This window comes from Megachile rotundata, chromosome 13 (assembly GCF_050947335.1).
Source record: "Megachile rotundata isolate GNS110a chromosome 13, iyMegRotu1, whole genome shotgun sequence".
Classification (NCBI taxonomy): domain Eukaryota; kingdom Metazoa; phylum Arthropoda; class Insecta; order Hymenoptera; family Megachilidae; genus Megachile; species Megachile rotundata.
In genome coordinates, this window is record NC_134995.1 from 15542948 (window position 1) to 15560599 (window position 17652).

The 17652-nt window shown below is 37.9% G+C and overlaps 4 protein-coding genes across 14 annotated transcripts; 1 reads left to right on the forward strand and 3 right to left on the reverse strand.

Moving 5' to 3' along the window:
* Positions 1 to 12: 12 nt before the first annotated feature.
* bw (brown) lies at positions 13 to 13461 on the forward strand. Of its 8 annotated transcripts, none has more exons than XM_076539013.1 (15): positions 13 to 158; positions 609 to 693; positions 8131 to 8296; positions 8365 to 8413; positions 8711 to 8760; positions 8944 to 9098; positions 9720 to 9872; positions 10230 to 10468; positions 11332 to 11428; positions 11490 to 11738; positions 12116 to 12349; positions 12468 to 12603; positions 12723 to 12828; positions 12899 to 12999; positions 13078 to 13461. In XM_076539013.1, the coding sequence occupies exons 1-15, from the start codon at positions 13 to 15 to the stop codon at positions 13257 to 13259; spliced, it is 2148 nt and encodes a 715-aa protein (XP_076395128.1). In that variant the 3' UTR covers positions 13260 to 13461. The 8 variants fall into 8 exon arrangements, with proteins under 8 accessions (XP_076395128.1, XP_076395129.1, XP_076395132.1 ...); XM_076539014.1 differs by having other exon boundaries at positions 8944 to 9077; XM_076539017.1 differs by having other exon boundaries at positions 14 to 141.
* On the reverse strand, positions 955 to 1531 carry LOC143265663 (uncharacterized). The gene is made up of 3 exons (XM_076539041.1): positions 1396 to 1531; positions 1194 to 1287; positions 955 to 1139 (listed from the first exon to the last, which is right to left on the reverse strand). Exons 1-3 carry the CDS (start codon positions 1437 to 1439, stop codon positions 966 to 968), a joined length of 312 nt encoding a protein of 103 aa, XP_076395156.1. The 5' UTR covers positions 1440 to 1531; the 3' UTR covers positions 955 to 965.
* LOC105661758 (uncharacterized) lies at positions 1648 to 5596 on the reverse strand. 2 transcript variants are annotated; one of them, XM_076539031.1, is made up of 5 exons: positions 4924 to 5596; positions 3758 to 4151; positions 3098 to 3332; positions 2032 to 2164; positions 1648 to 1961 (listed from the first exon to the last, which is right to left on the reverse strand). In XM_076539031.1, exons 1-5 carry the CDS (start codon positions 5212 to 5214, stop codon positions 1830 to 1832), a joined length of 1185 nt encoding a protein of 394 aa, XP_076395146.1. In that variant the 5' UTR covers positions 5215 to 5596; the 3' UTR covers positions 1648 to 1829. The 2 variants fall into 2 exon arrangements, with proteins under 2 accessions (XP_076395146.1, XP_076395145.1); XM_076539030.1 differs by having other exon boundaries at positions 3098 to 3338.
* A 15-nt stretch (positions 13462 to 13476) lies between the features above and the next one.
* On the reverse strand, positions 13477 to 17547 carry LOC100883160 (protein brown). Of its 3 annotated transcripts, none has more exons than XM_076539027.1 (11): positions 16765 to 17547; positions 16543 to 16591; positions 16238 to 16418; positions 15977 to 16169; positions 15663 to 15852; positions 15300 to 15509; positions 15126 to 15228; positions 14763 to 14984; positions 14272 to 14513; positions 13842 to 13942; positions 13477 to 13658 (listed from the first exon to the last, which is right to left on the reverse strand). In XM_076539027.1, the coding sequence occupies exons 1-11, from the start codon at positions 16910 to 16912 to the stop codon at positions 13480 to 13482; spliced, it is 1818 nt and encodes a 605-aa protein (XP_076395142.1). In that variant the 5' UTR covers positions 16913 to 17547; the 3' UTR covers positions 13477 to 13479. The 3 variants fall into 3 exon arrangements, with proteins under 3 accessions (XP_076395142.1, XP_076395141.1, XP_076395144.1); XM_076539026.1 differs by having other exon boundaries at positions 13842 to 13978; XM_076539029.1 differs by having other exon boundaries at positions 13842 to 13978; positions 15300 to 15533; positions 16543 to 16604; positions 16765 to 16903.
* Positions 17548 to 17652: the final 105 nt, after the last annotated feature.

Consider the following 17652-nt stretch of genomic DNA (forward strand, 5'->3'; position numbering starts at 1 on the left):
CCACACTGATCGATGAACCGCGAGACACTGAGGGCGCGACGATCGGCCGCTTCCATCGCCGAGCTGACGCCATCTTGGATGATCACGTGCGCACCTGGCGGCCAATGGCGGAAACAGTTTGAAGCAGTATCGGGACGCGCTGTCAGTAATTTTAATCGGTCGTACGAATTTTTCGATAAAAATTCATTTGTTTTACTCTTGGAACTCGGTTGATTATACCGTGGTTGAAATAGTATTTAAGTACTAGTGCGTGACTAGAATTGTTTAAAACTAACGCGATTTCAATAAATTTCCGACAATTTACAATTGGTGTACTGACACTGTAGAATCCTGTAGTGAAACTTTGTTTTGGATGAAGATTAAAATCATTAGAATTACAGGTACATTAAATTTACACAAAATAATTATAAAATAATGATAAAATATTAGTAATTTATGCCTTATAAAGATTTCACAGACATTCACTTTAAATAATTTACGATTCGTAAACTGTTTAAGAGTTTTCTCTTTTTTAAAGCTCATACTTGACTACTATTAAAATATTTTTGAAAATATCATCAAAAGAATTACACAAAGTAATATAACAATCAAATTCATTGTGTTTGCAGTGCTTGCCAAGCCCGCCAGAAAATTGAACAAAATGGAGTCCATAGCAGAGAAATGGCGCGAAAACGATATTCAAGGAGAACGCCGGTACGGTATGTTATGTGTCCCATAATGCATGTCTTTAGCAAATAAATAGAATTTGTAATTGCAACTTTTAAATTATGAAATAAATACTAATTCTCTATTTTATTTATCATCAGTTTTCAATGTTACAATACAGAATTATGATTTGTAATAAAAGATATTTCGCGTTTATCAAATATTATTAAACAAATGTCTAAAAAGAAATTGTTTTACATACTTAAAGAAATAACAAGTATGAAATATTTAAAAAATTACAGTCGTGAACAATATTCAGATTATTTTTTATCACTAGCTGACACATTTTTTTCGAGATCTTTTAAAAACCGTAAATTGTCATTTATCGTACGATTGTGATCATTAATTTTATTACGCATCGTTGTGACCTCATCCTGCATGCATTTAACCTCTTCCTGTAATTTTTGTTTTAACATTTCCAACAATTCTTTATCCTGTAATACACGAACGTTTTGTGTGACTTGGAAAACTTTTTATTTTATTATTACCTGTTTGTAAAAATATTCGGCTTCGAACGCGATAGTGTTCTTCGGCGTTTTATGTTCATTGGAATCACTATATTTTTTCTTAAGATACTTGCAACTACAGAGAAACAATTAATGTTTTATAATTATTATTTTTGGAAAATTATAACCAAAAAGAATAAAGTTAATAGTAGTTTTTAATTAATCATCGAAGCACGATATTTACCTACTACTTTCGCACGATAACGTACGTAGAATCTGTCGTAACATTATCTCCAACAATTTGAAAAATCATTAATTTTATACGAAAGAATTTATTCACGAAATTGAACTTACAAATTTTGCTGAAGTCTGTCATGAACAGTGAAACATTTGAACACAAATATCATAAAAAAATAATCAAGTTAGCTACATTTTATTTTGATCATGTAACCTAAATTATATGAATTAACATTGTTACTTTAAGTACAAGAAAATAAACAGTTTAGCAGTTTTTTATTTAATGCATTTCTTCCTATTTATATATATATATAATCTTTTGCAGTGAAAAAAAATGATACACATGATGTTCTACTATTATTACTATCCATAGTATATAATAGTTATTATAAAGAACAACTTCACACTTAGAAAATTAGGAATATCAGCAGGAAAAGTGTCTTAATGATTATCCATGTCTGTAATTCTTTTTTTGTGACGGCTAATAGCTTCTTGATGGCGTTTAATTTGTTCTTCGTGGAAAGAGATCTCGTCATGAAGATCCTCTTTCAGTTTCTGAAGCTTTGCCTTATCCTAAAAGCAGCAAATTTTCATGTAGATTTCTTTTATCAATTATTTTATTTATATGGGTCTTTTAACTAACTTGATTATAAAAATACTGGTCTTCATGGGCAGCTTCCATTTTGCCAAAAGATCCTCCAGCATCTCGAATGGCACCACCGCCACCTCCACCTTGACCAGCACCTGATCCTCGTTCACCAACCATTCTCACTTGGCTGCAATGATAAAATGTTCATCTTAATCGGTGTCTTACAATGTTTTATGCTGCCAAGAAAAAAGCAGATGCGCAGTAGAGGTGTTAAAAATACTTGGTGTCCATTTATATCACCCAAGCATCGAATAACTAGTCAATGGGATTTGGAACACTGTAAATTTAAACTGTAAATACTATGATTAGTAAGAAACTGAATGAAAACCATATAAATGATTTTCTACATTAATGGTTACCTATGACTATTACATAATTCTGCCAAATACAGTCAGAATTCAATAACGCACCTTGTAATTTTTTTATGAAAGAACTGCTTTAAATTAATCACAGAGATGTTTATTTCACGTACTAAGAAATATAAAGAAAACGAAATCAGAACGAGATAAATGTTGCTTTTAATTACGTTGTGTGCAAAGACTGTACAAGACTTGAAGCCGAATTTAACTACGTAGAAAAGAAAATCTATATAGTTTTGCATTAGTCATTCGATGCAAAACATTCTTTTGTACCTGAACGAAGCCATATTCCGAGAAAACGTAACAATAATTCGCTGCATTGTTCTCGATGTGGAAAATTCAAAGTACAGTAGTTACTGAGGATTCCAATGGAAACCATACACTAGTATTAGAAAGAGACGGATACGTCTTTACTTATTCCAGCAGACGTTTCGCAGACCGACCACCCTTGGCGCTGATTTCGCGGCAATATCAATTCAATTTTCATACCGAATTCGCGAAATTAATATTTTCCCCAGTAATTTAATATCACTGGAACTTAAAGCTACGTTGTTTAACCCGTTAATTCTCAGAGATCAAAATTATATTATTTCCAAGACAGTATTTTTTTAAGAAAAGAACAGATAACATATTTTATGAGGTATCGCTCATGGTATCAAATTGTAAAATTTAATTAACATATTAAAGAGAATGTATATAACCTGTAGTATTCAGCTGCTTGATTCTCGATCAGTTGCCTTTTAATTTCCGAGGTTTTCAATTCATTAATCGCAGTCTGCTTTTGCAACTCGGCTCGCTCCAATTCGATGTTCAACATTCGCAATTTGAGCTCGTGTTCTCTTTGAGCTAACTCGACCATCCATATTGCCCTTTGAGTGGACTCATCTTGATCGTTATTGACTCGATCGTTCCTTTCCCTCGTATTGGATATCGTTTCTTCAGCTCAAAAATAAACAAAATGGTACTCCAATTAGCGCTTTACAAGCTATCGTCAGAATGACATACAGGGTGTGCTAATCAATTTTGACGTCAAGAAAAGACTCATTCGTTTCAAGCAAATTACTTAAGACCGCATATGAAATAGACTATAAATACTTTAACGAAAGAAATACATTTCTCTAGTATCCGAAAAGAATTTTGGTGAATTGTGGAATGTATATAGGATGTTCCAAAAGAGGCTAATTTGTTTAAAGAAATCTATCCACTTCCTCTTGGAATTCCTATGTTTTTGGAAGTAAAAAAATAATGGAAGGTACGGTTAAGGGACACCCTGTATCGTATAGTAACAGCTTTAGAACGCGCGTTCCTCAAAGGTTTCTTCGTTTTTTAAAAAATGTTACTCGAGGTAATTTCAAAGCTACCATTATCGAATTGTCGAGCAATGGCATCCACAGAGTGCACTCTCTGTTCGTCCAGATCCACTGGTTCGTCCTCGGATATCCGTGCTCGTTTTTTCCTGAACGTGTCCGACTTTTTCGCGAAAACTTCTCCTTGGCCGTTCTCCTCTTCCGTGTTGTAGTCGTCACTGTCCGCCTCGACTTTAATTTCATTGACCATCACTTCCGGCGTGGATGCAGTTAGTTTGTTCAGGATCATCTGCAGATTCACCGGATTATCCGGGTCTTCCTGGCTGTTCTCGTCCGAACGTTCCTCGTCCCCCTCGTTTTTTCTCGCCTTCTCCATTAATCTCCATACCTCGATCGAAAGATTCGACGGACGACATTTGGCAGCTTCCTCAGGGCCCAGGGTCCTCACCTACGCGTGTATTTTCGTTCGCGTTAGTTTGCCACGAGAATAGACGCGATCGATTTCAACGATGCTTTCGGAACATATTCTAATTTTGACTCTAAGGTTGTTACCATCTGTTACAATTATTTAGAAGATTTCTTATAGTAACATCCAAAAATTTTTACAAAAAATATTGATAAAATTTTCGAACGCGATCTTGGAAGTGTTATTTGATGCAATCTGTTCAGTTGGCATAAATAATATTCTCGAGTTTATATAAATAATTCTTTATCCGTTCGTTACATAATGTCCACAGTGTATACTTCAAACATTAATATTCATTTAAGTTTCTCGAAGCTTTTCTGCCTATCAATCTTTCGCTGATAGTGTTTACAAAACAGCCTCGAGTAACAACGAAAATGTAGAAAACTTCGGTTTACTCGAACCTCGGTTAGACTTCGGTTACCCTCAAAAACTCTTTGGCAACTTTTACATTCAATCTCGTTACTCTGGAAGCGCTCAAGGGTCAAGAACAACAAAATTTACATTCCTATTCGCTCGCATATCTTGACTCTCGAAACTTTCGATGCGTTTAATTTTCATATTTCCCGCCAAAAATGTATCGTTGTCCGATCAAATTATGTTGCAAACTTTAGTCGGTTGGTATCGAAACTATATACAGTAGACTCTCGTTATATCAGGATCCGAGGATCTCGAAAGTTTGTACGGAGAGGCGATATAACGAGAGTCTACTGTATCCGAAATTTCGATCGATACGTTAATTGAAAAATCGGTTAACCTTCTCCGCGAACGTGTACATCTCCATCCTCGCTTGAGCTTTCATCCTCCTCCATTGTTCTCTCATTCTGGTAATGTCCCTGTCGGTAGAAAATCTGCCTCGAAAAGCGCAATAAATCTGTTGCCAAGCGAGAGTTTTCATAGCCGATGCCGCCGCATCGATTTTCTTGTTCTCGATCGCGTTAACGTGGCTTTTGATCAACGAGAACAATGCGTTCTTTTCCTCCGGGACCCAATTCTGTGTTCTCTCTCTCTTCTTCAGCAACACGGTCGTGGCGGTGTTCGAAGACATTCTTCTTACGACCACGACTTCGAACGTGGTTCTTTCGTTGATTAAAATTCTTGAAGGTTCGACGCTCGTTTTAATTAATTTCGACTTAACGCCTGCGATCACGGTACGCTCGCGTGTCGTTCGCGTCGCGATTAGTTAATGTTTTTTTTCCTTCTCGTTCTCGTGTCACGTTTACTTGTTTAATCGTCGGTTTAAAACAGTCAGATGTTTCGACGACGACGCGAGATCGCACGCGGCATTCAAAATTCATCATTCTTCATTTTGCTAGATTAGTTCTTTCACTTCCCACTGTTCCACTTGTTTTAATATTTCACTTCTGCACCGTATCTATCGCTTCTATTTAACTTATTTACCATACCGCCATACTGCTATGCACTTAGACTCTAGACCATGGTATAGGCTGTATCTATACTACTACACTCCCATCTTACTATTTCGCTATTCCGTTTAAGCGAGCATTCCATTTCTATTTTCCTCTTACTATAACCCAGACTCTTAATAGTAATTATCGAAATGGATTATGTAAATATTTGTGTTGTCACTTCTCGCACTATATTTCCCTGGTGGATACTAACGAAGATCGATTCGGAGAACGATTTGGAGAATGAAAGATCGGAGGTGGTCGATGAGAGCAGGCGTCGCGACGCGTTCAGCTAAATCGGAACTAAGGGACGACTAAACGTCGGCCATTTTGGCACGGTACTAGCTAGGCGCTCGATATTAACAAATCCTCGATTCCCAGCTAGGCTGAGAGAAACGGTAGCAGGTGGGACTGAGAAGAGGAGAGACCGAAATGGGGTGAGCGAAAAAGATCGACAGAGACGGAGAGAAGGAAAAGCGAGAAGCGGAACGTTCCGCGCAACGCAAACATTGTTTCGTTTCATTTCGCGATCCGTCGTGGAATCATATTGCGCCGATTCCAATATTTCCATCGTTTTATCCCTTCGTATCAACCAGCATCATTCAATTATGCGCTTCCTCGCGCTTAATTTCTGGGCTTTTGGAAATTCAAGAATTTTAAGTTTGATAATTTAGGAAATTACTTTTAGAAATTCTGGGAGTAACAAATTTAAGAGTCGGCAATTTGCAAATCTGTAGATAAAAAAATTTGAGTATTTCTGAAATACCCCAGGTGTTTATTTCGCGAGCACCCTGTACATGGCATAAGCTACTTAAAAGCAACCTGTACGAGTCTTCGAACATCTTCAAATCCGCATCGGTATGCATCGAAGCGTTATTCCGTAATCCTTGCAGCGGCGAGCGCGTTCGTCGTGTTCGCGGTCTCGTTGTGTAACGACTTCTCGTTGCATATAAGACACACGGTCGCTTCATCCTCCGCAAAACCGCTCGCGATGGTGTATCGTTGTGAACGACATTTGCCTCCGGTTACCATAACATATCCAGTCCCGTGTACTTACTAATCGTGATATGGAAACACCATAAGTGACCGGACTCTCGTTCTACCAGTCATTCGAACAAGCGGACACCACCTATCCAGTGAATCGAGAACTCGCGTTGTTAGAACAACCCGACCGGTGTTGTCGATCACTCGATTCTGCCAGCTTCTACAGAATTGCGTAACTAAAATTACGTGTATGGGCATTGTCGAGGTTCGAGTAGATTCTTTTGGCAGATCATAGTCTTTGCTTTGGTTGTTTTCCCTGAACGTTTTATGGTCGGAGTCGTAGTTGTTTCATACAGGTTGACTTATTCGTGATTTTGTGAGTGCGTTAGGATGATCTTCTACGGTCCCGATGCTGTAAACAGGGAAGTAAGTATTATGGAGTGTAAGATAATGAGGATCACCGCTGCGTTCTTGTTCCGATACAACAAGATTTAGTATCCAATTAGTATTGTGAATGAGCTTGATCGTAGATTTGCGGTTAGGTCTCAGTTTTCGTAACGAAGGTTCCCCTTGCGGGAAAAGTGATCGGACATTTTTTTGCTTTCGAAGGCTTGTGGTCTATTCGAATATAGGTCTCGCGACATTTCGTTGCGGTGTGCTTTCGTTGACATAATTCTTTTCGAACCCCCGCGAACTCTGCTCTCGAATAAATCCTCGATTATCGCACAAAGATATTCGGCTGGAATACAACGATGCGACTAAACACAGAAATTCGAAGAAGGGTTAATTATTCGAGTCAAGATTGATTGCATAGAAATAGCTTATATAAACAGTTCCATTATGCCGTGAGCCGGACCTGTACTTTATATAATAGTACCTGACCTACCGACACAAATATCCTGGTAATGCGGGAAGGGCTTTTGTTTATCGGTATTATAAGAATTCTTTGATAATTACCCTGATAGACTCTTCGACTACTTTCCCTGTTTATTTGTCTAGAAATAAAAAATTTGCCGCGTCTCATAATTCGGGACGTGTATTCAGCAATTCATTTTTTAAATACGAAAGTTGTATTTCAACTTTCAGCCACGTTATCAATCGTTCGATCCCTTTAATATTATATGAAATACTTTTATTCCTAATTTTTCTATTAATTATAAAGAAATAGTACTAGATCGAATAACAATATTGCAATGTAAAGATTTAGGAATATAGAAACCTGGGTATATAGGTAATTAGAGATACCTGGTAATGCAAGTGCCTGATTGCGTAGATATCTCGAAATATACGCGAACATTAGGAACCCGCAGAGATATGTAACTGAAAATGTTAATGCAATAGGTAGTCGCAGTGGGTTATAGATATCTTTGAAAGTATAAATACATATCTGGACAGAAATACAGTCACTGAATCATTGATTACGAATGTTGTTAGTAAACTAGTATGGAATAAAAGTCTTGGAGGGATTATCGAAAGAAAGAGCGCAGCGGCGAATGCAACAGCGTTTTGAAAAATAATGAAAAGAAGAGAAAGTTCATAGCAGTTTAGCGGATAAAATAAATTATTTCCAGATGAAACACAGCGTGAAGTATCCCTCGCTACCGGCGAGCTTGCCAAAGGATTTGTGTTTGACTTGGAAAAATATTTCTTACACGGTTGAAAGACGGAGAAATGGAGGTAGCTTCAGGGCGATTTTCGGTTTGCAACACACTGAATTCGTTACCTTACTTAACGGAGGTATATTTTCTGCTATCGAATTCAGATATATAAAGTAAGAACTCTGATCGATTCTGTTTTACTTCTAGTTAGCGGTATAGTTAATTCCGGAATGTTGATGGCTATTCTGGGACCAAGGTAATTATTTCGCAAACGTCATAATTTGAGAAAATATTTCGTTGGTAATCAGTTGTATTTCGTTGAGAAGTAAAATGGACGATATTCCATTTATGTGCTGTTCCTTTTAATCTCCATTTATAAGAGAAAGAGTTAACTCATCCGTTTAATATCAGAATTCGCACGGAGCGGAGATAAAACTGGATGTTCAGCTGTGAAAATTACAAGCGTCTAGTATTCCAGGGTTAATTGTTCTTCAAGAATGAAAAGGGTGGGAAAAGTTTCTCCTTGACTGAAAGAAATGTTTTCGTTTTGCAGCGGTGCTGGGAAAACTACCTTGCTCGCTACGATCAGTCGACGCGTTAAAGGTTTATATACTTTTTCTTCTTCGCCGACTCTTTATTCTTTTCTTTTGTTCCTTCAAAGCTGTTTCTTTTCAGCGAAAACGTAGTTCACATTTACGACTTAAGAATAAATAGAAAAATTATACAGATTTTTAATTAACCTAAGATCAATGAAAGAAGAGAACGATCGAATTTATTTTTCGATAGGTCAAGCCACGGGTGAGATTTTATTAAACGGGAAGCCTATAGACACCGGCCAGATGATAAGGATATCAGGATTCGTTCCGCAGACGGACTTGGCTATCGAATCGTTGACTGTCCTGGAACACATGGAATTTATGGTTTGTCGGATGAAAAATGTGGTAACTGAGTTATTCGTGTAATCGTTTACCATCGATCAATCTGAAAGATCACGATCGAGTCGTGGATAACACGTTCCATGCTTCACGGTACGCTGAATCGAATAATCACTCGAGATACTATGTGCATGGCCAGTTAGCGGTTTTAAACGATCGTTGTAGTTCGCGGTTGGCTTAGCACACTTGCATTTAGATTCGATAAAGAACTGCTGATTGATATTTCATTGATAAACGCCCTGTACGCGCGAATGTAGCGATTAAACTTGATGTACGAGTTTTCTCAGTCGAGACAGAGGTGTCTTTATTTGACGAGAGCTGTCTCAACTGCTATTCATAGATTTTCATCCGCTATCTATATCGAAGAATCGACAGATAAATCTAATTAAAAATTTCAAACGAAAGCGGAGTTATTGTCAAAGTTCAACCGAGTCTCAGAAGTTTCTTTTAATTGTTCGTTCGATAGGACACGCTTATTTTACGCTTCCGTCGAATAAAATTGAACGTGTATCGCAGCTCGACGTTTTATCAATTCATACCGTCGCCGTCGACTTAATTCGGTTAACGTTCGACAATGATTGGGTTTCGTGGCCATTAAAACTTCGTGATTGTTCTCCGTTGATCAAGGCGTGCATGAAAATGGACAGGAGGCTTCGGGCGAACGTCAGAAGGCAACGTATAATGGTTTTGCTGGGAGAACTCGGTCTGGGAAAATGCGGGAACTCTAAGCTTTCCTCTTTGTCCGGCGGCGAGAGGAAGAGGGTCACTTTAGCTGTTCAAGTAAGCTTCGAAATTTCACTGTATTTCACTTTTATCCGATTCGCGTCGATTTCGTTTAATTTATGACTCTGCGTCACTGTTGGAAATTAATCATCGATTCCGTTCGATTCATTCGATACCTCGCTGATGATTAATCAAACGTTAGATTACGGTAGATTATTCGGTAAATACTACAGGTAGAGATTTGATTTAATTTTTATTATTTTCTTTATTACACCACTATTCCTCTTATACTATTTTCGTACCATATTATGCTTATAATTACCACGCAATTTTTGTGTCGGGGGTTGCAGGACAATTTTGTCTGGCAATTTACTAGGTAAGAAATAGAATTCATAAGGCAGAGAATTTTTGCAGTTACTGACCGAACCGAGTATACTGTTTTGCGACGAGCCAACCACGGGGTTGGATAGTTACGGCGCGATGACGGTGGCAAGAACGCTAAGGGAGGTTGCCGCTAGCGGAAGAATCGTCATCTGCTCCGTGCATCAACCGGCTTCCGGTCTGTTGGAAATTTTTCACGAGGTTCTTCTACTTTCTAGCGGCAGAGTCGCCTTTCAGGGCTCCTCCCTCGACGCTACGGAATTTTTCGACAGGTACGAAAGAACATTTTATCGCAAAATACCTGGGTTCATAGTTTCTCAGCCTGCAGTCTTTAACCTCCTCGATTATCTCAACAATTATACTCCTTATCGTTTGCAAATAATTTAGCGCACAAGTGCACGTTTTACAAATCACATTATACATTTAAAGAATTAATTATCGAATTTTATTATCATGCATATACGATCCACATTTTTATGATAACTTTTATCGGTAATCATTTTCTGTCTTCACATAAATAATCTTTAAACATCAAATTCTTTCGCTAAAGCAAAGTTGTAACCGACTGAAAAATGAAGTGCAATGAAGTTATATCGGTATAAAGTTTAATAGCGTGCTCATTTTGGTGCAAGTTCCGATCGGACGTAGGGCAAAGATTTTTTTTTACGTCTGTTTTATCTGACACGGAAATCGAGCCCTGCTAAAAGGATTCTCGGTTTCAGCAATATTTTGGTGACGTGACTCTTTGCGAAAATCAGATACCCGACGTTTCTGGGCGACGTGGCTTTCTCGAAAATACGCGAGTTATCCATTTTTGGATCACTTTTGATCCAGCGTATCGCGCACTGCCTCAAAGGATGAAATATTCGACGTGAAGAAGAAATATTTCTACAGAAACCAACCAGATAAAATTCTGTGGAATATTTGTGGTAGAACTGATAAGAATGTGTAAAATGTGGCATTTTCAGGAAAATCGCGATGAAAATATCAATTTGTATCTCCTAAAGTGTCGTATGCAGTTTTATTTTTATTTAAATCTGCAACGATCGAGCTGTTAAAGCTGAGAATTCTTTTCAAAAACATCAAGGAGATAAAAAATTAGGAAGGTGTTTAAAAAGTTTAAAAATCATTTCAGTTTGGAGCTCCGTTGTCCTCCGACTTTCAACAGCGCCGAATTCTACGTGTCTCAGTTGTCGATCGTTCGCGGTAGAGAAGCGGAAAGTTATCAGAAGGTAGAAATACGAAGGGAAGAAAAATATAAAGGTTCGGTAAGAACGCGATGGTTGTTCGTAGGTAAATTGGATTTGCGACCAATACCAAAAGTCCAAGTACGGTCAAAGAGTATCGAAATTGATCGAATATTCTTGCGCCAGCACGTCGGACAATAACGAGCTTCCGTCCATCTTCTCCGATGTCTCTTTGACCCCACGAAATTACAAGAAAGCCCGTGGATTCACGCAATTACGCTGGCTAACGTGGCGAACGTACGTCGATTACAAGAGAAACTCCGCCTCCATTTTTTTGCGATTTATAACTTACATGGTGAGATATCGATTTTCGCTATCCTATCCCTTTGAACTCCGGGCTCTGTTGCTTCTTTTTTGTTTGCCTTCATTTGCTGCTCGAGCAACTTCTCGATTGCTGGATTCCATTTATTTTCGGCTTCGTACCTTGTTGAACGTTGTTTGTTGCGGATTACAGGAATTGAGAGAGCGCAGAGGTTTCGTAAATAGGATTAAATCATTCGGCTGAATTTTAATTAAAATTTACCAAGGATATCTACTGCTTTGAGCTTTTAGGAATCTTGCGAAATTGAAAATTTTCAGACTTCTGAAAACTTTCAAATCCTGTGGTCTAATTTAAAGAACGTTCACAAATTTTCCCGAGTCCAAAAATCAATGAAGAATGCATATTTAAAGTTCATAGGGCTGCTGATAGCATCTCCTTACGTGGACGTGACAGGAAAACCGATGAATCAAGGCTCCATACAGAACATGCAAGGTCTTTTGTACCTAGTCGTCGTAGAGACGGTTTTCACTTTTAACTATGCTGTTTTCTATACGTTTCCAAGTGAATTGCCACTTTTGCTACGCGATATCGCCAGTGGGCTTTATGGCCCGACACCGTACTACATCAGCAAGGTTGTCGTTCTGGTAAGTTACCGAACCATTAATAATCGATGATTAATCGTTTGTCATCGATGCAACTTATCTATCCGAGTAATCATTTCTTAATATTTCAATTTGACGTTGGATTTGTGACAATTTTCAGCTACCGGGTGCTATAGTGCAACCGTTGCTCTACTCGGGATTTATATTTTCGATCACTGGACTGAAGGGTGGATTTTTAGGATTCGTCTACTTTGCACTGCCAGTAGTAATCTGTGCCATCTCCGCTTCCGCTCTGGGTGAGGACACGATAGAAGGATTGTGAAATTTTCCTCTTACATATTTCAACATTTTTTGTTAAAATCAATAGCAATATTTTGCAAATTAACATCTGATAAGAGCGAAATCTTTCAAACAGGTTGTTTCTTATCAGCGTCTTTCCAATCGGTGGACACTGCTTCCTTGTTTTCTGTGCCGCTGGATTTTCTTGGACTTATGTTTTGTGGTATCTACTTGCATCTTGGGTGAGAACAATTAAAATAGTCTGGTGTCATTTAGGACATGTACTTCTTTAAATAGAAAATTTACTTGTAGGCATTTAGCACCTGGTATAGCCTGGCTAAAATATTTATCACAGTTTTATTACGGTCTGGAGGCAGTCTCTTTAACGCAGTGGCTATTCATCGATCACATAAGTACTTTATAACAATAGTTCACTTATAGAAGCATCATTATAGAAGTCTAAATTTATAAGTCGTTTCTTATGTCCAAAGATTGCTCTCCAGATCCAGAAGAGCCTTGCATATCCAGCGGAATGGGTGTCCTGGAGAAATACGGCTACTTACCAAACCACTACGCCATGGACCTAATCGGTCTTATGGTAATATATTCTTTCAGCCACCTGGCTGGTTTTTTGGTGATCAGATACAGGAGTCGTCAGGAGCCTGTCTATTAATTTTATGGGTCTTCACGAAAAATGCACAATTTATTTCGTACGATACTATTCTTATTTATTAACATATACAATATTAATCGATAAGATCGATCTCGTTAACTGCTTTATTGCTGGTGTTCATATCATTAAGATTATTAGACTAAGTGTACAGTATCTATAAATTATTTTGTTATCGTTTGGAATAAACATTGAGGGAATTTAATGTATTTGTTATAAATATTCAAAACGCTCCAACTTTTCTTCTTCTGCGTAAACCGAGATATCCAACGAGATACAAGAAAATTGTTAAAACTGCGAGGCCAATTAAATCCCACCAGTAGCTGGAGTTTCCGAAACCGTACTCTAACATGACTTCTGTTCCATTTCGAAAACAGGGCAAATCGCTGGATGATTGACATTCTGAAATAAAAAGTACCCTCTTGAAAAGTGAAATTAATTTTCCGTGATTATTTTAGTGGGGTTAGAAATTCATGAGGAGCAAACCTCCTTTCCAACTTGTTGGAAATATTTACTACTGGTTCACGATACACCAAGAAGTCGTAGGGAATTTTCATAATTTATTCATAGCAGAAATATGCTCACCGATGTCGTCCACACGCGACCAATAAATTATAGAAAGAGCTTCGTTCAGGTAAAAGAACATCGAGAAATATTTGAAACACGTCAGATACGTGGGCAGCGACCTGGAAACATCAACAATAGCCTGATATACTCGCAGCCTGTCTAGTTAGAAAAGAAATATTACACCATAAACAAATTCAATATTTTATTTCCCCGAACTTATTCCATTTTTTACCATTTCCATCCAGCTTAAATATAATTTATCATACTTTACGTTTAATTGAAACGTGTAACATTTAGTTTCGTTTTTAAATCACGAACGCTGCTCGCACGAAACGGTGGTATAAATCAGTGTTATATTTTCGCGTTTCGCCATTTAATCAAAATACTGATAGAAATATTATGCTCGTAAAAATAGGACAACAAAATTTCTTTACAATATGCACGCTACCTGAGATTATAAAACATTCCAGCGGTCAATAGGAACATCATATCGATAGGCACCATGATGGATGTGACTACGTCCACGTCGTCGAACCAGCTAGAAAATACCAAACCGTACGATATGCCACAAATCGCGGCCACTGATGTAGCCAGGCAATAAAACAAAAAGTTTACAAACTCCAGGGGAGTGATTAGTATCAGATACATCACTGTTGTGAATATGAACGCCTTCAGAATTGCCTTTGGTATCTGGAACATACACTCGGGACATAGGCTTTTTTTGCATAAACTTCTAATGTTCGAGTTTTGAAATTTTGCATGAAATTTAGTTATGTTTCGAGCTACTGCAAATTTTTATCTTGGAAATAAGGTTATTTGAATACGGCTCTGTTCTCACTGATAAAGAAAGTAATAAAGCAATTCAGGAAGATCATCGAGATTAAAATTTTGTAACCACATTCACATCGACTTACTACTTCAGTAGTTGACTTTAATTACCTGTGAAAGGAAGGTAGAGAAGTAAAAGGGGCCCGTATCGTAAACGCCGTTCTCCCGTTGAAAAATTAAGAGCTGTCCAGGAAGTTCGTACAGCACCGAATAAGCTACAGCGAAAGAAATTTCGGAACTCATCATGTACAATGCACCCCGTGCGTTTTGCACACCCTCTTGGGTGCGTGGATTAGTCCCGATGTAAAAAGTCACCACCATCATCATCGACAACTGTAATTTATTCAAATTGTACTGTTATCAGCAAATTATTACCACACTTGTCTTCAAAATGTTATCAAAGTTCAAACAAGAGGATCAAGCGAAGCACGGTATACAAAGACTTTGTTAAACAAATATAATTTTGTAGCTCACAAAATAGCACAGCCACGAAAACCAGTCCGAGAAAATTGTCCTTAGATTTTCGATCCATATTCTCCAGCTTAACCAATAAAACTGCGCGACATAACCAGCTTTTCTATAAATTATCAATGCCTGCATTTTTCAGGTATCTTGTTGTATAGATTCTCTTAGGAAATTTTTGATTACCTTTGAGGTTCGATTTCAAGGTGTGTCGTACTTGTGATTCTTGGAATTATTTCTGAGGAAGACTGCAGAAATGCTCGACATATTTTATCGATGCATTCTTTGGATTCGTCGCGGGTGGAATCGATCGATGAGGTGTCAGGATATTTAGGTGATAGTAATTTGATGTAGTATTCGGACTCGGCGAAGCCGATCGGACACTCGTAACCTAGGCTAAGTTTGTTAGAAACTTCAGATCTTTATTTTTGGAAGACGATAGGTAGAGATTTTGCAGAGAATTCTTGAAATTTTTCATAATTAGTCATGTACCTTATGTGAACAGCAGAACAGCTTCTGCAAATAGAATTAAAGTGAAATGAAATTCACCTGGAGAAAAAGTTGGTAGCGTCATCGATAGTTCCGTAATAAGCTGTCCTTCCATCGGACATTAGTAAAACCCGAGTGAAAAGATTGTACACGTCCATACAAGGTTGGTGTATCGTACAAAAGATGATCGTACCTAAACTCGTTCCTCTGAGCGTCTGCACGACTTGCATCGCAGAGAACGTGTCCAAGCCTAAGATTTACAAACTCAAATATCGAATAAATTTTACTATACAAAATTAAGTACTGAAACTGTGACATGATCCTCAGATTCAGAAGGTTGCAGTTTTAATTACGACTTGAAATTCTTTTCTTACCAGTTGTCGGTTCATCCAGAAAAAGTATCTTCGGTTTAGTGATTAATTCACTAGCCAGGGAAACTCGTTTCCTTTGACCACCAGATAATCTCGATATCAACGTATCCTTACAATCGATCAGACCCAGATCGAATAATAGTTTCAATATTTGACATTTCCTCTGCTTCGAATCGTGGTCCGTCTTCAGGGCGTGCTAAACGAACCCTCAAGTGCTTTAAACGCGTTAACACGCAGTATGTTGAAGGTAGACAAACGAAATACCGTGAACAGTAAATGTTCCTCGACGGTGAGATATGTCGGCAATGCATCGAATTGAGGCAAATAGCCGGATATTTTGGACAGAATTTCTCGCGGGACAACCTCGCCGTTTATTTTTATCGAGCCCAGCGTCGGTGCAACCCTTCCGGCGAGGGTGGTCAAGAAAGTTGTTTTACCGGCACCACTGGAATGCAATTTTTTGGAGAAAGTTTAAAGAATTTTAATATTTTTTTTGTTCTATAGATCAATATAATCTACTGCTCTTTTCAAATTAAAATATTTAAAACATAATCAGACTCTTCGTATACCTATGTCCCATTATCGCAATAAGGTTCCCCGTCACTGCACAACCAGACACTGCAATCATTTGCTATTTTAGAAACATAGAACTGATTAAGAAAAATGGCTTGAGACAGAGCTTAATTTATTTTTTCGCTACGCCTTAACTAATATACACGATTCACTTTTTACACAAGCAAAAACTTCATTTAGCCGAGTTGAAAATTTTCGAATTTGAATCACGTGCACACCTCCTTTCAGTATCGTTAACGATTCCTCGAACAGACTCGTAGCAAATCTTCGATAAATCTTCCGCAATAATCCGCGTTTCGGAGATACGATCACCGTTAAATTATCCCACAGGATCGTGGTTTCGTGGAACTCCTCGGGATCACCCATTTTACTGGACTACGAGATGCCGCGAAGTCGCATAAGAACTCATTACTTCGCGACACTTATCAATGTTATCTACATAATGCTCTTCGCGATGAAGAGCGAACTGTATCTTGAAGGCTCCTCTAAATCCGAGGTAATGACACCGTTGCGCAGACAAAGACGATAAACATGCTCCGATTTTAATGAAGTCTCGATAATTGCCTCGTTGACCTGAAACGCTCTGCGAATTTTCTACGATAGAATCTTCCTAAGGTTTCGAATTTTCTTATCACGCATCTTGTTTATAGAGTACTCGTTACAACGTACAGCTATAGTTATTAATGGACGAAGATTTGTTTCTCAAAAATACGAAAGTATCTACCTCTACAAAATGAGTCATCTTTATTACAATGTAAAAATGTCATTCTGAATAAATGTGTTCCCTACAAAAACATGTTCAAGAATGACTGTTTTAGCAGAAAAACTTTAGAAAGTTAGGCGAGCACGAAGAAGAGAGAGAAACGGAAATGGTTAAGGTCGAGTCGAATAAACGAAAGGTTTCATCAATTGCGTCAGTTCTGTAGGATGTGAAAGTGGAATTCGCGTGATCCTCTAAGGACAATCGTGTCCTGTTCGTTCTGACATCATTAAATGACAATGCCTTTGTAATCGAAAACAATGGTTTCGAATGAAACGTCTTGCGATTTTAATTAATATCATTTTCTATCGAATTATTAAAATTAACGCGAATAGTCGAAAGATAG